Here is a 24,788-nt window from a genome sequence, read left to right as displayed (position 1 = left end):
ATTATAATATTATTTTCACAATTTTATAATACTATTAATAATTTTATATACAGTTTTGTAATATTATAATATTATTCATAATTTTATAATACTATTAATAATTTTATATAACTTTGTAATATTATAATATTATATATATAATATAATTATAATTATTATTAGAGTATTACGTGGGATATGTGCAATTTATTTTGTCTGTGTAAAATATAAATCTCTGAGAGAGGAAGTTAAGTATTTTGTAAGTACTTTTGTAAGAAGATGGAATCGTTGACACGAACGTTGCAGGAGGATGTTAAAATTGTCTCGTTCAAGAACGCAGACAAGAGGGTCGCTAATCGTTTCAGCCAGGCAACCCGACGTCTGTAAATAGTTGCACGGTTATGCTAGCTGTCGGCTAATAGGTCGGGCAACGTCCCAGCAGTTTGCTATACGCCAGATTTCTAATTACCGCATTAATTCTAAACGAATCCAACCCGGTTCTTCTTACTCCAATGAACGCTGTTCATTCATTTCATTCTCCTTCATTCTACAAATCTTTTCTCAAAATTTACACATTTTTATTTTTTTTTTTTCTAACTTTCTTTTTTAAATAACATAAGATTTTTATATTAATAATATTATTTTTCATTTAGGGGAGACAGGAAAATTATTTTCTGCTAAGATACCAAACGGTTAAATGATATTTATTTAATTTTTTAACAACCTTTTGATAAACATTTTTGAATCTAATTGTTTTCTTTTTTTTTATGATTGGGGATAATAAAAATCGATATTTATTATATTTTCTCTATATCTATAGGATTACAACATTATTATTATTAATAATAAATATAAAGTTATAAATTTGAATCGAAACTCATCTAAACAGGTTGTGACCGATTATTATTCGTCGAGAGTTCAACGAAACGAAGGCATTGCACCTTTCCAAGTATCGTGTTACACTCCACTTTCATTCGTTCAGCTTCATCAGATACACTCTCTGTGCATCGAAAGTTCTAAAACGAGTGCATTACTAACACCTGTTGCGTATTACAGAAATTAATAAATAATATCAATTAATAGGGGAAAAAAAGAATACAAATTAATAATTCGAAATTTAATTCATTGACACACACACACACACAAATCATTCACAATCATCAATATTTAACAATACAAATTTATATTCAATACTATGATTTAAATCATCATAATCATAACAATAATAATAATAATCATAATAATAATAAAATAAATGAAATACGAAAATGGAAGAACAATCAAATAAATTAACAAAAAATTAGAAAAAAAATGAATGAAATAAAAAAAAAAAGGAAAAGAACACAAAGCAGACTATGATCATCCATGACCATGATCGATAAGCTGATTTAATCGTACGCATCGGGGATAGACGTTAGAATTGCGTTTAATCGTTTATAAATATTTATCGATCGATTGTATTCGAGACAATTGGATGCGATGCCGGAATTGTATCAACGCCGTCGTCTGCTGCGTGCATTGCGTGAGTGCATTGCGTGAGCGCATTGCGTGCATCGCGTGACGAGAAGGCTCCGCATTCTATCGAATGAGGTATTCGATATACGCGGAGACGCCGTAATAACGATCGATCTTATGGGAGGATTCCAAATGTATTTTTTTTTTTTTTTACTATAATCTATCTTTCTTTAGCCTCTCCTCATCTCTCTCTCCTCTCTCTCTCCTCTCTCTCTCTCTCTCTCTCTCTCTCTCACACAAACAATTTCTCTGTCTCTTTCTTTCTTTCATTCTGTCAAGATGCAGCACATAACAAACGAGAAATTTCAATTAACTTTCTTCCTTCTGGAATCTTTAAAGTATAATCAAAATGCATAATCGATAAATTCTTAATTAAATCATCAATGATTTTGTATGATTTTATTTTTCGTTCTTGGAATATTAAAAATCGATAATATTAAATAAATATATTATATATAAATCTAATTGATTGAAATAAATTGACTGATGTAATGATTGATAGATTAAAACAAATGATTAAATTAATTTAGTATAATTTATATTTCTTTTTTTTTCTCAATATATGACGAAGTAAAATTCTTCAAATAAAAATGAAAAATATAATAAAGAAGATAGATTAGATATTTTTGTGTATTATTACATATCAAAAAATTAATATAATAAATAATAATAATAAAAAATCTCGTACGATACGATTTTCATATTAAAATATAGAATAAAGCAAAAAAAAAGGAAAATAATATAATTATAATTAAATAAAATATTTCATTCGTCACATTTTATTTCCTCTCTAACTGTGTCTCTGATGTTTTTTTCTTCTTCTTTTTTTCTTTTTTTCAAACAACAAAGTAACAAAGCGAAGTAGAAACACCTTTAATCGAAGTTTATGTAATTGTTCAACGTGAATAGGGGGGTGGTGGGAGGGGGGTAAGGAAGGGGAAAATGGTGTGATGGTGTCGTCGTGTGGTCGTAAAAGGGTTGTGGGGAGGGGCAAGGTAGAGGGGGGACCCTACGAAACAAAAGCGGATCGGTAGTCTTTTTAACGAAGAGGTGGGAACGGGTTGGGGGGGGCTAGGGGGGGAACCCGTTAAACACGGGAAGAGAGTCAGATAGTTCTCTCGAAATAAACGTTATATGCAAGTCTTCGTTGTCATTGTCGTTGTCGTCGTATTGTTCATTCCAAATCGATTGAATAAGTGTGGGCGAGTGTGTGTGTGTGTGTGTGAGTGTGTGTGAGTACCTTGCGAGAAACTCATGCGTGCGTGCGCGCGCGCACGTATGTACGCTTTAACGCCCACACGATCCCACGGGATAAGCTACGATCACCGTGAAAGCGAGTTATGTTTATATTCTTGTATCTATAGTTATTTATATAAATTTGTGTTGCATATATATATATATATGTGTGTGTGTGCGGATAACGATTGTCCGCCATTTTCTTGACTGCACTGGTTTTACCGAAATATTTATTTCTTTTTTTTTTCTTAATAATTTTTTTTTTACCAATTTTTTTACCATTAGATTATAGGACATATAATTTTTTTATTTAATATATATATGTGACGAAATAATTTTTTTTGATAATAATTATATTACAAAGTTAGGATTATATTTGATTTTTATTTAATGCAAGATACATATGTATTATTTTTTTTTTTTTAGAAAAAGATTATGAAACATTGTCGACCAAATGTCAAAATTGTTGTATTATACTGATCGAATTATTCTACGAATTGTTTATGAAATTGATTCATTATTTTGTTATAATATTTCGTTATATTTAGAAAAGATATGAAATTTGTGTGTGTTGAATGCCCAGCTATATATTGAAAACTCACCGAATATTTTACGAATCGTTTTGAGAAAATTTAAATAAATAAAAAGAATATTTTCAAAATAGAAATATCTCCGTATCAATTTGATACGTATACTCGAATAATCTTATCTATTACTATAAATATATTCATAGATATTATCTATCAATACGATTATTACTAGACTGTTTTACTACTCTGATCGTGTTAAACTCTAATCTACTACGTTGGCCTTGAAAAGGTTCATTGTTTCAATCAACCGGAAGATAAAATAAGATATTTGATTAGAAGAGAAACAACAAAAATAATACTAATAATAAATAAATAAATAAATAAATAAATAAATAAATAAATCTCGAGTGGACACCGAAGATGATCATCTACTGATTATAACTGTCAGATGAAAACTTTGATTAGAAATAAAAGAAAAAAGTAAAAACTACATAAAATGGTAATAATAATATATAAATAAATAAATAAATAAATAAATCTCGAGTGAACGAAGATGACCATCTACTGATTATAACTGTCAAATAAAAACTGTGATTAGAAATAAAAGAAAAAAGTAAAAGCAACATAAAATAGTAATAATAACAAATAAATAAATAAATATAAATAAATAAATAAATAATACGTCCCTAGATTTCGAGTAGGATGACAACGATGATAGCGTGTTGAACGTTGAACGAAAGGAGTCATGTCACGTTTCATCTCGTAGTAGTAGTAGTAGTAGTAGTATTACATACATCTTTTTCCGGGGTGGGGAGTGGGGGGGGGTTTGAAGGGAGCATATGGGACTTATGTAAACGCTTGTAAATTCTGCGTAACTATTCGAGCGCGGGCGTTGCGTTACATAGAACGTAGATCGGTGTAGACGCCTAGGGTGCTGAAGTATCTATCCCCATTGGATATTAGCTTACATCTTCTTTAAACACACGTTTCCCTCGTCTATGACAAGAGAGAGAGAGGGAGAGAGAAGATAGGTTACTCTCTTTCTCTCTCTTTCTTTCGTTTGATTTTTCATTTATCGATTTACGATCACGAACTTGTTACTCCAAGCAAAGATTTATTCGTTCATTTGATTTATTTGATTTATTTGTCTGCTTGTTTATTGTTTTATGTTTTGTTTTGTTTATTTATTTATTAGTTTTCTTTTCGGAATAAATTGTAAAATATAGATCGTAAAGTATAATATATAGAATGCATAAAGATTGGATGCTAGAGTATAAAGTAGGTCACGTTAACTGAGCTGTTTCTTCCCCCTCCCACCTCCCTCCCACCCCCATCATTTCTGAAATTTCTTCTTCTCGTTTGCTTTTCTGTGAGAAGATTTCATAAAATATATATATATATATATATTTTTTTTTCTATTTGAATAGTTTTTGGATCATTTTTAATGATTTTTGTTTTATTTTCTTTTCTATTTTATCTCTATTATAGTTTGTAGATAATATATATACAAAAACGTAAAAGGAAGTATTAATATTTGTTGTTTTTTTTTCTTTCTCTTTATTATATTTTTTCGAATAAAATTTCGAATAAAGTTTCGAAAACGCACAAAATTGTTATCGATCGTTTAAATGATATTATTACCATAAGCGCGAATTTAATCGAATAATAATTCACAATAATATTATGTTCTTTATTATATAACGAAATATAATAAAATGTAGATATATTCTTTCGCAAGTTTTCGTGGGGGAAAAAAACCCCCCCAAAAAAAAAAACAAAAAAAGATGATTCCATGAAAGTCGAGTAGCCCGTTATCCCTACGGGAAACCACTGTTATTGTGAGTATCGTAACCACTGACAATGAATTACAGTGTTATTACTTGTAGTTTTACAAGGATACGCTTCCTACTGGGTTCACCACCCTTTTTTAAAGAAAGAAAGAGAGAGAGAGAGAGAGAAGGGCAGTAACAGTAACTTATGGTCGATGTAACGAGCGTTTGCCGTCATGCCAGTTGTGTTGTACCAAACGAGCAAAGGGTTGCAATAAGAATAAAAGTAGTAGGGCGAGGGGGGATAGAAGGGGTAAGGGGATTCGGTAAAACGAGCTGATAAATTCAATTACAATATTTCTTCAAATACTTTTTTTATCTCTTTTTTTTGCTAAATCATTTCTACCCTAATATAACTTTCTTTAGATTTTGATCATCGATCGTATAACGAAGTATCATTGTCTGTAATAAAAGTTGAAATATTTCAATTAATTCAATAACGATAAATCTTGTTTACAAAAAAAAAAAAGAAAAGAAAAAAGAAAAAAACTTTAATTTAAATTAATTTTACTATTATCTATCCTTTTTCCAAATGAAATATTGTCGCGTTATTATATTGTAATATGTAAAAAAAAGAAAATTATATACAAGTATATAAATTGTTTCTTAATTATTGTAATATATCTCGTTAAAGTGAAAAAAATGATGGTAACATGTTTATTCATTGAAACATTGAGACTTCAAAGATACTTGTATTGCAGCACGTGTCGGATGCAACATCACATATTCACACACATACACACACACAGATACATACACAATATAAAAAATGTCCATAATGCCTCATTCTCTGGTTTCTCTATCGAGAAACTCTATCCTAGTACTCAAACCCCCCTCTCCCACCCCACCCGACCCCCCATAAAGATCAACCAATAGACCTTAGATGCATTTTCGGTTTTTACATCGTTAAGAACCTGGCAATAAGCGCGACAGAAGCACGTCAAGAAGAAAACTTTAAATGACTCATCATAAAATGATGTCACGGTGGTACTCAACTAGACGTTTATTGCAACGATATACACCGACCGACCAACCGACCGACCTTTCTTCTAATGGCAATAAAAAAATCAAATTTTCTAAAAGTCATCATTTCTATCTCGCCCACCTAGTAAAATTACTCTTATCCTTCTTTCGTATCTAATTCATCCTTCCTCCACCTCCTCCTCCTCCTCCTCCTCCCCGCTGCCCTCCTCCTCGTCGTTGTTGCTTTCCCTGTATCTCCTCTAACCCCTTGTCCCTCTCTTCAATCATTTCACGTGTCTCATCTTTCATTATTTTTTTGTTCTACTCATCTTCACAATTCTTCTTAATTACATCTTCGTTCGGTTGATCCTAATCCTACGTATAGAAAAAGAGAAAAAAACAATTATTACAGAAACAGAGAGAGAAAGATTGAACAATCATTAGAGAAAGGAATAAAATTTGATAGAAAGAGAAAGATATTCAATAAAAAAGAAATAGAGGAAATAGAAAGAAAAAAAGAGAGAAAGAGAGAAATAGAAATAAAAATATAAAGAGAGAGAGAGAGAGAGAGAGATTGGAAGATTGAACAAAAAATAAAGATAGAAATAAAATTAATAGAAATAGAAAGATATATAATAGAATAAAAATAAACAAAAGAAATAGAAAGAAAGTGTGAGAGAGAGAGAGAGAGACTGAACAATAAATAGGGAAAGGAATAAAATTAATAGAAAGAGAAAGATATAGAATAAAAATAGATAAAGGGAATAGAAGAAGAGAGAGAAATGAAGAATGGGAAGGGGGAGGGGAGAAGGGGAAGTGAAGGGGGGTGAAAGGAAAGAGGAAGAGGAAGAAGAATGGAACGAAGAATTGAGAAGGGGGAGAAAGGGATAGACGAAGAATTATATAGTCATTGAACGAAGAAATTAGACAAAGAGAAGAAATAGAGAAAAGACTATAATAATTAAGGAGCCTCGTAAGGTCGCTGTTAAACGTCGATGTTCTTCCTGGTTTAAAAGGCGGTAAATTTTAGCTTGAGTGACGTACCGTTTTCCGATGAGGAATACGATTGTTAAAGAGTTTAAGTAGAAAAGCAGAACGCCATAAGTGAGAGAGAGGAGGGGGGGGCAAGGTGAGAAGATGAGAGGTATAGAAAACAGAAAGAAAAAAAAATATATAAAATTAATAACACGTCGAGAGATATAATTTTGTTGTTTTCTAAAATATAGTTTTGTTGTATTTAAAAATAACGAGTCATTTTTGTTTATAGCTGGTTACGAATAGACTGGCTAATAAGAAAGACAAGAAAAAAAAAATAATAAAAACATTTCTGTAATTATAATTTCAAACGAATTTATCCCTGTTTCAAATCCCTCAAAAAAAAAGATATTTTATTTTTGTTATTTGTTATAATGAATGAAAATATTTTGTTCTCTACTCGATTGTATTAAAATTTGATAATATATTTATTTGAAACATTTGATAAATACTCTTGATAACAATAAATAATACACGAAATGTCGAGATAAATTTAACATTATAAATTCTAAGAACAATTATATTAATAATTAATCATACAAATCAGATATATGTATATATCCTTTTTCGAACGTAATATTAATACTATCAAAAAAAACACGAATTACTATTGAAAAAATTTCAATCGATCAAAATTTGTCACACGTTCCGTGAGATTATATTAGATTTGAAACTCGAAAGTTGTATCGGGTGGGAGGGGGTAGGGGTAGGGGGGTGGGAGTTGGAAAGAATCGAAACGAAGAGAAAGAAAACGTGAGATGAGTTCGATCGAGTCGATTGAATCGTCACGATAAATGGATGAAGGATAGTAAGAGAGAGAGAGAGAGAGAGAGAAAGAGAGAGAGAAAGAGAGAAAAAGAGAGAGAGAGAGAGAGAGAAAGAAGATATGTATCCTCGAGACTCTAAAAGAGTAATACGCAAACTTCTCTCGCGAGGCTTTTATTTACGAGCACGTTACACGCAATGTTAATTCGACAGATTTGACTGTAAATAATGACTGTAAATATACACGCCCACTTGTCACGAAATATATTTATAACCTACTATAAAATTCCGTCTCGGTTTTCAAGGGAAGGAAGGAAGGAAGGAAGGAAGGAAGGAAGGATGGAAGGAAGGAGGGTCTTTAAATTTTACGTACAGACAGGATAAAAAGAAAATGCGAGATAGATTATCGATTATTATCTTATCGGATACTATTAAGTATCAATTACTTGAAATCTTTCAAAATTATAAATATTAAACGTACAAAATATAATAATATATTATAATGATGATAATAAGAAATAGTAAAAGACAAGAACGTGTTTTTGTTTGATGATTAAATTTTCGTTAGATTATCTTTTAATCGTAAAAGAAATTATTATTCGTGATTTAGGATCGGTTAGATGATTTTTTTCTTCTTATTATCTTATTATTATTATTATTATTAAATAATATTTAATTAAAATTAAGACAATAGAGTGTATATCTATTTTTTTTTTAAGTCATATCGATCAAAAAAAAAAAAGAAACAATTTAATTTCCAATTTAAAAAAAAATGTATACATTAATAATTTCTTCCTTTATCTTTTTTCACGAATGATCAAACCTTTAAAAGTATACAATTTTCTTGATAATAATGGTAATCCAACACGATGATAGTTTTACGAAGATCGAACTTATTATTATACTATAAAGACATATATATATAACGTTCCTATTGTCTATCGTTCGACCTCCTACGATCACGTGGAGTGTATCTGTTAAACGAGTCCTAAGGTTCAGGGCCAGGTTCAGCAACGTTAGCAAGGCAAACCTATGAGACTGGATTGCACGATTCGTCCTCTCGTCTACATACTTATATACACACATACACACATACACACATATACATATACATATATATATTTATACGTATTAAATGTATATAAATACAAAGCAGCAACATCAGCAGCATCAGCAACAGCAGAAGAAGAAGAAGAAGAAGAAGAGAAGGAAGAGGAAGAAGAAGATGAAAGAAAGAAAGAAAGAAAGAAAGAAAGATAGAGAGAAAGAAAATGTCGATGATCACGATCCCGTCGATCCTGTTCCTTGGTAATAATTATCGGCTGGGCTGTCAGTGCCAGGTCAATAGGAAAGCATTCGAACGACCACGAGAATCGACAGCTTCCGTGGGTCGTTAAACTTGAAACGATCTCTCTCTCTCTCTCTCTCTCTCTCTCCCTCTCCCCCTCTCTTTCATTCTTATTGGACTATTGCTGATGTTGATGCACCTACTCTGTTGCTACTTCTGATGTTGGTGCTATTGATGCTGCTACTTCTGCTTCTGCTGCTGTTGATGCTGCTGTTGATGCTGCTGATGCTGCTGATGCTGTTAACTCTAGGTTCTTTGCTTTTACAGTCACCATTTGTGTGTATATATGTGTGTCTGTGTATTTGTTTGGTTGGTTAGGTAGTAATACCAACTAACGAATTGAAGTAAACTAGGAAAAGACTAAAGGAAGGAATAAAGGAATAGTTTCATGGGAGCTACTACACTTTTCAACCGTGATCGATGCATTAGCAATTAGAACGATTCTCCTCTCTAACTCGATTCGAATCGATTACTCGAAAGCCATTTCGTTTAAAAGTCGGTTCTTTCCAAGGTCTAAGGTCGTCAATTCACGATTTATTCTGGAAGATCGAAAGTTTTAAATCAACCTTCTTCGCTTGATCCTGTTTTCTCGTGACCACGGTCAATTCCCATTCCTTCTTTCTTTTTTTTTTTGTTTTTTTTTTTTTTACTTGGGAGATTGAAGAAAGTGATCTATGATCGTTTGTAGATCATATTTTTTTTTCTATGATTATATATTCTTTTGATTATGTTTGTGATTTTAATTATTGCTTTAATTATCTTATAATAAACAACATATATTATTTGTGTTTGTAATATTATATATATTACAATAATTAAAGAAATGACAAAAATATAATCGATATAATAATATTATAATTATAGATAAAAGAACTAAAAAAATTATAGACTATCAAAATAATGTTTTTTTTTTTGAGATAAAATGTTATTAACAAATGCAGTGTTCTTTATTTTTTTTTTATTATTTTCTCCATTAGACAAAATTCGTCAGCATTGAAATTAATTAGAGGAAATAATACGTAAAGTATTTATATAATAAAGATCATTTTATGCAATTTCCGATTGTGCAAATAAGAAATAAGAAAGAAAAGGTATCCTATTGGTTACCAGTTTTCTTCGTGATCCATGAATTAGCAATTAAAACGGAACACACAGCAATGCGATCGGTTCCACGTGGCGGAAGCCTCTCTCTCTCTTTCTCTTTCTCTTTCTCTTTCTCTCTTTTTCTTTTTCTTTTTTAGCCTACGTTAATCTTTAAGCGCCAAGTCAAAGGTTACTAACTCGAGAAGGTTCTCCTTTTAAGCATTACCGATTTCGATTATCTTCTCGACTATCATCCACATTGTTAAACGGTTCTTGTGAACGCCGAAAGTTTCACCATAAGAAATGTTTTTACCATAAGAAAGATTTCACTCTTACCATGCGAATAATTTACAAACGTATTCAGTGGAATTCAAATATTTGTTCTTTTTTTCCTCTCTTTTCTTTTTCTATGAAATTTGATTTCTTTTCATTAGATTTGATTTCGAAAATGTAAATATAAATTATAATTAATTTCTAATATAATTGTTTTCTTATCAAGATCATCATTCGATCGCATAAATTAATTAATTAATATTGCATTAAACTTATGTGTGTGAAATTTCGATTATTATCTAATAACAATAATAATATACAATAGTATATGAGATAATTTTGAAAATATTGTATATTTCAAAAATACAATATATATAAAAATTAAATATCGAATAAGTAAATCTCAATTAAAATTTGTATTATTTCATTTGTTTTTTTTTCTACAAAAATTTGACAATAATAACAATATTACGATCATTTTATTTGATATGAAAACGAACGGGTTTAATTTGTTATTTTTTAGGAGAACGGGTGCCTATATTCGCATATAAGATGGGGCGAGGCCTTCGTCGTAGTTTACAGCGTTACGTGTAAACGAAGTTTTCAAGAAGCAAGAGGACTTTTAAAACAACTCGCGGATTTACGTTTGCCATCCTACTTCACTGCCCTCTTGCTAGGCAATAAGAGAGATCTTGATCATGCACGGTAAGCATTAATTATTATTTCGAATTAAAAATTATTTCATTTATCTGAGATAATAATTTAAAAAAAAAGAAAAAAAGAGAAAAACGAAACACACTCGGTTTTATCTTAGAAAAAGGAACGTAATTTTATTATTTGATTAATAACAACGTTTGTAATGTCGACGAGAGAGAACACTCATTCATCTCATTGATGCTGAACTATAATTAAATAATTAAACTGCATCACATCAAATGTGTGGTCATTAAATGTACGGCAAAAGCTGTTAATTCGAGAAGATTAGGTAACTTGTAAGAGGATCGGGGGAGGGGGTAGGAGTTTACATATTACATATGTAACATGTAAACGATATGCATGCGCATGATGTGTATGTGTATGCATATGCATATATATGTATGTAATACGTGTACGTGTATGAAAAGTATTCTATAACGGAACGTCGAAGAGGTCAGTGGACGATCTCGATCGAGAAGATCCTTTGCACGAATCGAGTTCCTTTCGGATGCTGCTGCGTTTGTGTCTTCCTAAAGAAACTAACGAGAGAGAGAGAGAATGAGAGAGAGAGAGAGAGAGAGAAATTTATTTTCGATTCTTGGCAGTGAGCCATCTCTTAGGCCATTTTAAAGCGGAAGATGCGATCCAATGACGAACTATTCAGAATAGGAACTAATTAAAATTATTTAATTAATACTCATTTTTATTTTATTATTATTATTATTATTTTTCTTTTTTTCGTAAATCGATTAATTATAAATAGCAGAACGTTATCGAGAGTTTTTTTCTATTTACGAATATATCATTTATATAGAAAATTTATGTATATATATATTATAAAATATTGTATTTGTTTTAATTATGACTTATTAATTTATGTTATTGGAATTTAGGTAACTTTTTATTAACGAGATTCTTATAAATGTAACACGTTGTCAATGGGGAATCCCACTATTCGTACTGCACAGAAAATTCCTAGCATGTTCTCATTAATTACTAGATATCCCTAAATAAAACGCGCCATCTACATTACATAAGACGCATTGATTAGCGCCAAATTTAACGCACTTAACACTAGATTGCCTAAGCAAGTCATTTTGACTGCTTTTGTATTTCAATTAAAAAAATAATTATTTAAATAAGGACACAGCTTCTTATAATTTTGTGACTTTTTCTACAACATATAAATGGGTTAATTAATCATTGTTGTTGCCACCCCCTCCTTCTCTTTTGGTATTTATATGTGTGTTATACCTATATTGCCGAAAAGCAGTCATTTTGACTGCTTGGAAAAGACCAGTTCGTAACTGGTTCATAACTAAGTTTTTTATGGTCAGTCAAGTGGGGTCCCGAATTTTTCAGAAGAACTGTGTCTCGAGATAATTTCAAGCAAATTCTACGATTTATTTGTTTTGACAAACGGACTGAAAGAAGTACACGCATCCGAACAAATAAATTTGCCTTGGTTTCAGAAATATAGGACAAGTTTATTGAAAACAGTCAAGCTTGCTATCAACCAGGGCAAACCATAACAGTTGACGAACAATTATCTCGAACAAAAGCTTGGTGCAAGTTTATAAAATATATGCCTAATAAACCGAATAAATTTGGCATCAAATTCTGGCTTGCATCAGACGTTACTAGCAAGTACGTGTTGAATGGTTTTTCTTACTTGGGGAAAGATGAACAACGATCATCGTCAATTCTTCTAAGCGAATACGTTGTTCTGAAACTTGTCGAACCATATACAGGCTGTGGAAGAAGTGCCACGACCGACAACTTTTTTACGAGCATGTCACTAGCGACGAAATTATTGGACAAAAAAACTACATTAGTTGAAACTATTAGAGGAAATAAAAGAGAATTACCCAAAGCAGCCAAACAATCGAAGGATAACATGCCTCGTTTTTCCACTCTCCTATATAGATCAGAAAATTGTGTCCTTACAATATATAAAAGCAAACCGAACAAGAGTAGCTGTTCTAAGTTCCAGGCATAAATTTGTTAAAATTGATAAAAGTAATAGAAAAATGTTATCAGATTCTATTCAGTCTTATAATAAAACAAAATTTGGAGTTGATATAACGGATCAAATGGCCAGAAAATATACGGTGAAATCTAGTTCTTGTAGATGGCCCCTCCAAATATTTTTTAACATTTTATATTTGGCTGCAATAAATGCTTGGATCCTTTATAAAGAAGTGACCGGAATACAAATTGAACGAAAACAGTTCCTGTTTCAATTAGCAGAACAGCTTTCCGCCGATTACACAACTGAAAGAGAAAAAAATTCATCACAACAGGAAGACCAACAAGTATCAACTGCAACATCTTCAAATACAACAGATTCTACCAAACGAAAAATTTGTCAAATACGACTTTGCCACAATAACAAAACAAATAATATTTGTCAAAAATGTAAAAAGTATATTTGCGGAAGATGTACATCAAAGAAGATTGGCACTTTTATTTGCTTAAAATGTCCAGATAATGCATAAATTATTTTTTTTCGAACTGAAATACATTTTTTTCATTGTTAATACTTATTAATAACTTGTTATATGACTGTTAGTGATATAAAATATATTAAAAATTATTGTTAAACAAATTACTTTGTGCATTAGTTATTTTTTCACAATGCAGTCATTTTGACTGCTTTCAGGCAATATAGGTATATACTAAGCTCCCGTCTTTCTAGTGTTAAAGAGTGAAAAAACTTATTTTTTTTTTATCGAAAAAGAAATGTTCACAAATGTTTGTATATATAATAATTATTCCAAGTAAAATGAATTTTTGAACAATATTTTGACGATCTACATATATGGTATGTAAAAAAAGAATAAGAAGGAGAAATGAGGATAGAGATGAGAATACAATGACACGGTCTAAATTGAATAATTTCAGGGTCAGCCTTTAGGCTATAAAATATCACGTATGGATTTTATTTCAGTATTCTTCTCTCTCTCTCTCTCTCTCTCTCTCTTTCTATCTTCCTCTATTAAATTTTGGTTTCATTTTATTATCGAAAAATCTCGTTCATTTGTTCGCATATTCATCGCGTGTTCTTTGCAACGAACCATCAACCAACCAACCAACCAACCTCCTTGCCCCCTCCCTCCCACCTCCATCATCTCCACCTCCTCCACCTTTTCGATGTGGCACACAGACGTATATTTATAGTATCTAAATACGTATATATACTTTCTTTCCACGTGCTCGTTTGGCCTATTAATCTCTCAAGTCAGTTCACTTTCCACCATCGCGATTAGCGGCCGCGAGGTGTAACAGGATCCACGTTTGCCACCACTCGTCCTCGACTTCTTATGTTAGTTAGCCGAGCATGATTTCGCGTGAGCCACGCGATTCGACGAGGAACTTACACTCCTCCGCTCTTCTTTTCTTTTTTTTTTGCTTTCTTTATTTGTTTCTCCTTCTTAGTTTGTACATTTTGATTTTTTGTTTATATTTCTTTCTTCTTTTCCTTTTTTTTTTTCGGTGTATATGTTATATCGTTTATTTTCCGTATCCGCTTTTGCCAGCCAGTTTCACACAGTTTAAAGTAGCTCGCGACGATTTTACTGTCCTATTTTCTATCTTTCTCTATTTCTCTTTTATCTTATCTGGTCTATCAAATTTTTATTAATGTTGAGAGACGTAAGAGGAGAACTTTTGCTGAGATTTTTTAATTTTTTAATTAATAGAATTAAGAGACTCTTTACATTGTTGGTTATTATTTTTCTTTACATATTTTATTTGAAATATTTATTATTATTAGTTTCCTTGTTAAAAATAATATTGCAACTAATTAACCATCTTACTTTTCTTTTTCTCTTTCTTTCTATGGCTTCTCAAAAAATAAAAAAATAAAAAAATAAAAAGAAAACCAAAAAAAATCTTCTTCTTTTGTTTTTTTAATTTTACATTATATCAATATTATATTTAAAACAATTTCACCGTTGGAATAGTTTTCGTAGACGAGTTTATATCATTTTATTTGTTTATTTGGCTTCTCGACTTTTCATTGGCCTCTTCGCCCTCTCCTTTTTCACGTCGACACACGCTCGTTGGCGGTGGTGGTGGCATGAAACGCGAAACGGGGCGCCGGTGACCAACCACAATCCGACATCAGAGATCGTTCGAACCGAGACACCCGGTAGTGGTCGAGTGGTCGCTCACCTAGAAACCGTTCACGCGATCTCAGCTACGACAGCAGCAGATCTGTTTACTACCTATCCATCCATCTATCCATCCATCCATCTATCCATCTATCTATCTATCTATCTATCTTTCTTCCTATTTTTCTTTATCTCTTTCTTTCTATCTATAGTTTTTTTTCTCTTTTCTTTTTTATCTAGTAGACTCTGACCGACTTGGGTGATCCCTGCCCACTCTCAACACGACGAATCGATCACAACGATGTGTATGTGTGTGCGTGTGTGTGTAATGTCACTCACACACCAATAATAATCTATTTTTTATACTATAGCGTTTTTTCTTTTTTTGTTTTTTTATTACATTTTTATTGATCTATTGAAATTTAGATTACTCGGATGATGTTTCTATTATTTTTTGTTTTTTTTTTCTTCTGTTAATTCTCACTTTCGTCACGTTTATTACGTCTCTAGGTAATATTTTGAGGTTATGTTACGAGAAATATTGGAAAACATACAAAATCATTACGTTGTATAGATAATATTAATTTATGATATAGATATATATATATATAATTTATTAATATTTTTATTTAATATTATAAATTATTTAGTATATAAAAATATATATAAATGATTGTAGCATTGAAAAGTTTTACGAATATATAATAATTTATATTTGAATCAGGAACTTTTTAAAATTTAATTCGTATATTTTAGAATATTTAGCAAAAATGATAAAAAATACTTGAAACAATAAACGAACGTTAAAACAATTAATCCTCGAGTACATTTACGAAAATCTTTTGCAATTTTATTGAAGAAAAAAGAAAAAAAAGAAAACAAGACATTTCCATGACCGAACTTATTGAAAGGATTTTGCTATTTTTCATTAATCTTCCTTAAAACAGAATAGAAAAAAAAAAAAGAAAAAAATATATGTTTCATCACTAAACTTTACGCAAGCAAGGGACAACGTTCAACATTGCGTCCTTTGACCAAAGTGAAAGTTAGAAAATAACTATTTGTGGTGTTCCTCTCCTTCTCTCTCTCTCTCTCTCTCCCATCTTTCTTTTTATTTTCTCGTTTTCTTTCATCTTTTAGAACCAACGTGAGAATCTTCGAATCGTGCGAAGAGAACTCGTGATCTTTCCAACTTGTAACATCTTCCATTCTTTCACAAGAATAACAAAACGAACGAGAGGAAGTTACGTTCGTTCCTTTTTTTTTCTTTTTTTTTTTCATTCTATTATTAGACGACATAATCTTTTGTTGCGTTACGTTAATTAATTAACCGAGAAAGAGATGTACAGAAAAAGAAAATGGAAGAAAAGATTCAGCCTTTTTTCTTCTTTCCCACGTCATTCAAAACAAATAATATATGCACTTTACATGCACTTACACACACAAACACACATACATATATATATACATACACATAATATACGTAAAATGAATGATAGAATAGATCAATTAATCAATCATATTATCGGAGAAGCTTGAATAACAATTCAACGAATTCGTTGAAAGATCTTTGACTCGATTCATGTATTGCATCCAAGTTGCATCGTTTACGGTGCAAAGTGCATCTTTAAGTTGCGTGCCTGCGAAAGACGTACTGAGAGAAAGTTGACGACTAGTTACGGTAGTCCTTATCGTTTGCTCCTTGACGATAACCTTCTTCTTCTTCTTCTTCCTTTTTTCTTCTTTTCTTTCTTTCTATTTTCCTTTTTCTTCATATTTTTGATAATGTCAGAACAATAATAAATATCTGTCTAATTAATCTGTCTATGTGTCTCTGTTAAGTTAGATTTGTTTCTAAAGATAATATTATACTTGCAATTTTCTTATCCATACTTATTTCATTTTTATTATTACAAACATTGATGCACCTATTTTTTTTTATTTTTTTTTATTTAACCCTAAGGTACCAATTATTAAATTTTTACTTCTTTTTATATTGCACAAAATATAATATAAATGTATTATTATTATTATTATTATTAGATTATCTATCATGTCAGTATTTTATATGTATATAATTTTATTATATAAAAATTCAAATTCTATCTTTTTTTTTTTCTTTATCATTGCAATTACAATACATAGTACAATATCTTTACTATATAGAATAATTTACTATATATAATAATTACTATATAATTACTATATAGAATAATTTCTGTTCAATTTTTATTTATTAATATTAATATTTATAATAAAATCTTTTTATTCAATTTTGTATGCATACATTCGTGCATAATAAATTCAATCCAATTCTATTACTTCATTTTCTCTCTAATAACATTTCTTATCTCTCTCTCTCTCTCTCTCTCTACTAACATTTGTACAATTTCTCGATAGAAATGAGACAGAAGTTAAAGTATCGAAGTATCAAACGAGAAATATGCAAGAGATGGTCTTCTTGAAAGGTACGTAGGTGAACCGGATATCATGCACGATACACACATCCTTTATTTTCCCCCATGGTGAAATAGCTTCAAAAGAGCAAATAGGAATTTCCCGGACGATATTCCCTAGGAATGTGGATCGCCGTTAACGAGAGAAGACCAACAGAGGGGAAACAGGAGAAATAGAGAGGTGGGAAGGGTTTTAAGGGTTTTTTTTCCTCCTCTTCTCTTCTTTCGTTCTCGTATTACGAGCTTTTTCCCCATTACACAAACATACTCATACTCATACATACACACATACACACAGACACCCTTCTTATTATTTATTTTTATTTAACTTTTACATACTGGAGATAATCGTATGCCCGGTAACGATCTCATTTCCTATCTCACCATCTTTTTTGGGCCCTTTCCTCGTACCTTATTATACGAGATAGTTAAAGTATGTTTTTTAGGTTAGGTTTTTTTTTATTATATCTATATTTTACATATATCAATAGAATATTTTTCTCTTTTATTCATATTATACACTATTCAATTGTATCAATTGAAAATTTTGAAATATATAAATAATATAATCTATATTATATAAAAATAATAAAAAATCTTTTATATATAATCTAAATATATACGTAAAATATTATTATAATGTAATTTATTATATATGTGAATACATATAACATATATATAAAGAGTATATATTATATATAATCGTTTCTCGAGCTATTCTTACTGTTAAAGTGTTTTTAATAATAATAATAAAAAAAAAAATAGAAAAAAACATAGAAACAAAAAAGAAGGTCATGGTTAATATCCGATCTCTCGCAGAAAACACAAAGTTTTCATAAGAAACTTAAAGACTCTCACTCGGAAGATACTCGAATGGTGTGCTCATGAATATAAATTATGTATTATTATTATTATTATTATTATTATTATTATTATTATTATTATTATTAGTATTATTATTATTGTTATTATTATTATCATAATTATTACTTTCATTTCGTCATTATATCGTAATTTCGATATATGAAAAAGAAATATTTAATTCGTGGTTATAACTCGTAATTTTTTGTTGTTTTTTTTTTTTACCTTTGCTCAGTTCTATTTAAGTATACATTAATAGTCGAGAAAAGTAAATAGACAACGTAAACGTCATTATTATCCTGTGTAATGTCAAATTTTTAACGAATATATTTTTAAACTTGCATTGTAAATGTATAATAAGCATATAGAAAGTAACTAGTTGCATATTTAATCATTGTATATTGTATATTGTATAATACAATGAAATTATATTTATTGAAATTATATTTCAATTTATATGGAATTAAAATAGATTCAAATTTATATATTTCAAATGTGTGCTACAAGTATATTACACCTGACAAAAGAATTTTCAATGGAAATCAATATATTGTAAACTCACAGAAACACAAACAAACACACACACATATACACACACACACATATATAATACTGTTAAGAAACGCGAGAAGTAAAAAAAAAAATAAAATCGTTGGGGATAAAAATATATTCTAAAGAAAAAAAAAATCACGTTTCCAAACTTTGAATTTAAATATATTGCCACTATGATGTATCCTATCGAACAAGTTAACCTACCCATACCATTTTACGTGTAATCGACGTTCCATCTCTTTCTTTATTTATTTCTTTCTTTTTCTTACTTCAATGTCCTCTCTTAGTATAGTTGGTGGTGTTTAAAGGTCGAGGCGTTCGCCATTGTCATGATTCGCTTGGAATATATTCGAAATGTCGAAAGGCTCACCCGTTTGTCGCCCTTTCCGCTTCTCCTTTTAAGAATCGTGACGAAACGGATACCAATACTTTTATATATATAAATATACATACACACACACATATATATGTAAAGAATACACAGATATAGTACGCATTCACATTCTTCGTATTTTACGTTTTTGGTTCAAACTCGAGAAGAATTTTCTATGATAATAATTCAATATATCTTATTTTTTTTTTTTTAATTAATGATTCTAATAAAAGTAAAGAATATAAAGAGAAAAAATCGAACACAAAATCATCGTCATCTTTCTTTTTTCTTTCATTCTTTCTTTCTTTCACTTTTCACATTTTTGGAAATTACAAAATCAAACCAAAATTCAATCCTCATTTTATTATTCCGCGTGAAATATTTAACATGATCTATGGTGGTGGAACCACCCCCTTCATAAATTGGATCAAATCTATTTTTTTTCTCTTTAATTTCGAACCAATCTTATCCCTTTTTTCTTTCTTCTTCTTCGTAATTAAACTTCCAGACAAATATCGCACCTATTGACTATTTTTTTTTTCTTTTTTTTTATAATGATTCAAATTACTAAACGAGGAAGTAAATACGAGAGACAAGAGGGAAAGAGAGAAAAAGAAGGATAAACTAATGTTCTTATAGAATACACGCGTGGTACACGCTTGTGATACGTGCATATGCATTTACACTTACACTTACATTTACATTTACATTTACATTTACGTTTACATTTATAATCGAGAAGAGGTGGGCCTCCTACGCGTGTTTGCGAGATTCTAAGAGAATCTTCGAGAGTATCGTGTGTTCTCGCGAATTTAATTGCTACCATAAATATCTTCTGTTAGAGGAAAGGGGGAAAAAGGGGGAAAGGGGGGGAAGGAACCGAGAGGAGGGAAGCTCCGATGGCTCACAGACCTGAAATACGCTAACTATAAGATTTTCTCTCTCTCTCTTTCTTTCTCTTATTCACTCTCTTTCTTCTTCCTTTCATTCTTTAAGATCAAGCAAGAAAAATGATCAAGATTCCTTTCTGTTAAAAAGCATCGCGATATGGCTACGATGCATATCATTATTATTATCATTATTATTATAAATATCACGTAACGTTATAAAAATCTTATCTACACACACACACACACAGCTTTGGGTAAAATTATTAATATAAAATATATTTCATTTTATCTTTATTTTTTTTTCTATATTTTTCGAATTAATTTATCATTATTATTATTGTCATTTGTTTCTTGTTCTTTTTTCTTTTTTTATTCCGTTCCTTTTACAAATAATTAATTCTTTTGTGACTCTTTTTTATTAATTCTACTTTCAATTTTTCTCTTTCTTTTTTTTTTTTTTTTAATAGTTCATTTTCATGATCGCACATTTCTAAAACCTTTGAAACATTCTCGTAACTTTTAAATGCACCAGGTTTAATGCTCTCTGTTTATTTCGAAACAAGGAAAGGAAAAGGAAAGGAGAACCAAAAGAAGATGTCAGAAATAAAATTCGCGAGTAAAGAGAATCGTTATATTTCTGGAAAAGTCTTCTGGAACGCTTTACACCAAGCCACCTGCCACCTGCCCCCTCCACCCCCTCGCCCCATCCTCTAGAAAACGTATCAACAAATTTTCTTCATTATCTTTTTCTTCTTCCTTTTCTTTTCTTTTTTTTTTTCTTTTTTCTGCACGTTCTTCTTTGTTCTCTCGGCAAACTTTTAACTCGACTCGGTTTTGATTTAACGATTGTAACTTTGGTAGAAAATTAAAACCCACGCAGGGGGAGGATGTGACTAAAACATTCGACCGATGAACCACTTTCATGAATACCAATTGTAAATATTTTTACTTGGCGGACGTACGTCATTGGTTTTAACGTGTTCCTGTTAAACGTTGAAAATTATTACGCACCACCACCCACCACAACCCTACTCTTTTTCTTTTTCGCGTGATCAAATGAAATTGCAATTTAAAAGTTGTTAATATATAATTTAATAAAATATTATTTTTCATATTATTATTTTCATCGAATTGTGATTATGTAAAATATTTCATCTGAAATGTTAGATCGAGTCGTTAGTTTTTCTTTTTTCTTTTTTCAGACATTTTTATTTGATATTAAATAATTAATTGAATATTGAATTGAATATTAATTGAACATTAAATAAAAAAATTGAATTCATTTCTTCTCGACTCTACTAAAATTGTATTAACAAAATCAAAATTATGTAATATTAAATATCAATTATTTAGTTGTCTTGAAAATTTCATGAGAAAACAAATTGAATTCATTTCTTCTCAACTCTACTAAAATTGTATTATAAAATCAAAATTATCTAATCTCAAATATCAATTATTTTGTTGTCTTCAAAATTTCATGCGAAATTTCTTACACAAAATTAAGTTAAAACAAAAAATTCTATTTACATAAAATCTCATATTTAATAAAAAAAAAAGAAAGAAAAATAAATGAATTGTTATATTTTTATTGTTTGATTGCACAAGTTTGATGCACAAGTATACATGGACGAGGGACAACAATTATCAATTATTTTATTTTTTAGAAAATTTCATGCTAAATTTCTTACGCAAAATTGAATTAAAACAAAAAATTCTATTTACATAAAATCTCACATTTAATAGAAAAAAGCGAAAATAAAGAAAGAAAAATAAATGAATTGTTATATTTTTGTTGTTTGATTATAGAGAAGTATGCGTGGACGAGGGACAACAGTTGTCATTGGCACACGGATGTCAATTTTACGAGGTCAGTGCTGCCGAAAGTCCAGCGGGTGCTGCGTTAGCATTTCAAGCACTTTTGAGAGAAGCAAGATCGGTCCAACTGTTACGTGCGTTACCGATACGAAGAAAACTCGGTGTACACTCGGTTTCCAGGGTCCTTGGCACGATATTTGGCAAAAACACAACCAAGGATCGTAAGAAGAGGCCATCGTTGAGTATATGACGCCTTCTATGCGCCCTCCTCCTCGGAGGTCGCGACGAACCCGGTAGAAGAACCGACGTCGTTGTCCTCAGTAGCAACGTTTATGCGAATCGTTGATCGTTCTTCTTTCATTTCCTATATATATATATATGTGTGTATGTGTGTATTACTATGAAATATTCTAATTGGACAATGTTAGGATTCACATGATCGTTTTTTTTTAACATTTCCCAAATATCTCGGTGAATGACCCGATTATTTGGATTTATTTTTTACTATACTTCAATATTTTCGATATGCACCAATCATGTGAATCGAAATTATCCAATTTCGATCATTTCACGGTAACATATACATATATATAAATATATATATTCTTTTTTTCTTATTCTTTCTCTTTACCCGATTTCTTTTTTAATTTCTTTCTTCTTTCTATTTTTTTTCTTCTTTTTTTTACATTAATTTAACTCGCGCACAAATATTAATTTCTGAATTTAATTGAACGAACTTTTGGATAAGGATTCCTTTTCTTTTTTATATCGTTGTTCTCTTTTTATTATTCCCAAAAAAAAAATTAAATAATATATTTTCTAAAGAGAGTATATCTCGAAATAAATAATTTGAATTAACGATTGTAATGATAATTATTTCGATGAAAATAATTTCTCAATGAACGTTATCTCCAACACACAAGATTTATATTTTTTTAAATAAATAAATCTTCGTCGCGCGAAAAACGTTTGTTCCAAAATTTATATACGAGTCGTGAAGAGAACGAGAAATATAATATAATATATTATACATAATACGAATATTATTTTCTAATTGCATATATATATATAAATTGTTTTTTTTTTTCAACGATGAAATCGGGTTAAGTCAGACGATCGTCGTGCCAATACGGGGTGAGAGGGTGCAAGATGACGTCCTTGAGATGTACCGAGCAATAATAATAATAATAAGATTAAGATAAAGATAAAGATGAATATGATAATAATGACGATGATGATGATGATTACAATGATGATGATGATGATGATGATTTTCTCGACAAAGGAAAACAAGAATAATCGATAAATTATGACAATGACGATGATGTTTAACACGTTCATCGAAAAAAAAAAATAAAAAAAGGACAATAATCGATAATAAAATAAATCACACTAGCCTTATATTGGTCGAATTTATAATATATAATATTTGTTTTTTTTTCTTTTTCTTATTTATTCATGAGAAAGATTGTTGAATCGATATTTAATCGTACGATCGATATTTGAAATGATCGTTTGCCTTAAAATCACGTTTTCTTTTTTCTTCTTTTATTTATTTATTTTCTTCTTTGTGTTTTATTTTTCTTTTTTTGCTTTTATAAAACAAACTGTTCAATAATAATTGCAGTTGAAAGCAAATTTTCATTCGTTTCTCGTATGAGTGTGCGATCGAAAGTTTTATATTTATTTTTGAAATATTTTTCTAACCATTTGTTTTTTGTTTTTTTTTTCTCGAATTTGAATACAAACTTTTTTCTTACGATCAAATTTATCTTTGTTTTATATATATTTATATATTTTTTTTTTCTTTTTGTTAGGAAACAAAAAGTTCGATGATAATCGTGACGATACGAATTATGCGAATTTCATATTAATTCGTTTATTAATTATGCGTGTATGATGCGTGTATGTGTGTAATAAATCGAAGTAAGTTTTGTACTTAATTAATTTCCGATACACAAACACCCGAGAGTCTTTCACATCCATTTTACTCCGCAATTCAAAAATGCACGGTCTAATTTTATTGTATTCGTAAATTATATTAAAACAAAAACAAAAAGAAACAAAAAAAAAAGAAAGAAACAATTAAATTATTGTAAATATTTTTCTACGAATTCGAATTCTACGAATCGAAAAAGTTTTCGATTTAAATTCATGAGTGATGAGAGGGGATGGGGTTGTGAACGGGGAGGGGGTGGAGGAGGGATGCGAAACTTTAAAATCACATCGTCGTCGTTATTGTTATTGTTATTATTATAAAATAAAAAAAAAAACAACCTTTTTATGAATTCGATACTCGATGTATGGATACTTGTTATTACTTTTTTTCTTGTTTTTTTTATTGTTTATTTTATTTGTTTTATTACAATTGTCAACACATCTCGGTTAAGAAAAAAAAATTTTTTGAGGTTCGTACACTCGAGTAAAGATTTCACGAAAAGAGTGTGGGGTTTTCGTAAAATAAATCGTCGTTG

General features: G+C 30.0%; 1 protein-coding gene across 5 annotated transcripts in view; it reads left to right on the top strand.

Annotated features, from left to right (window-relative positions):
- Positions 1 to 22,937, top strand: part of LOC122516451 (ras-related and estrogen-regulated growth inhibitor-like) — an 84,639-nt gene extending 61,702 nt beyond the window's left edge. For all 5 annotated transcript variants that reach the window (XM_043634259.1, XM_043634260.1, XM_043634258.1 and 2 more), the window contains exons 5-6: positions 11,080 to 11,261; positions 22,306 to 22,937. In XM_043634259.1, the coding sequence (XP_043490194.1) occupies positions 11,080 to 11,261; positions 22,306 to 22,564 (441 nt within the window). In that variant the 3' untranslated portion in view covers positions 22,565 to 22,937. The remainder of the gene's footprint in view (positions 1 to 11,079; positions 11,262 to 22,305) is intronic.
- The last annotated feature ends 1,851 nt before the right edge of the window (positions 22,938 to 24,788 follow it).

This window comes from Polistes fuscatus, unplaced genomic scaffold (genome assembly GCF_010416935.1).
Source record: "Polistes fuscatus isolate 324 unplaced genomic scaffold, CU_Pfus_HIC Scaffold2, whole genome shotgun sequence".
Taxonomy (NCBI): Eukaryota; Metazoa; Arthropoda; class Insecta; order Hymenoptera; family Vespidae; genus Polistes; species Polistes fuscatus.
The sequence above is the reverse complement of the archived record's forward strand: the minus strand, read 5'-3'. Positions and strand labels throughout refer to the sequence as shown.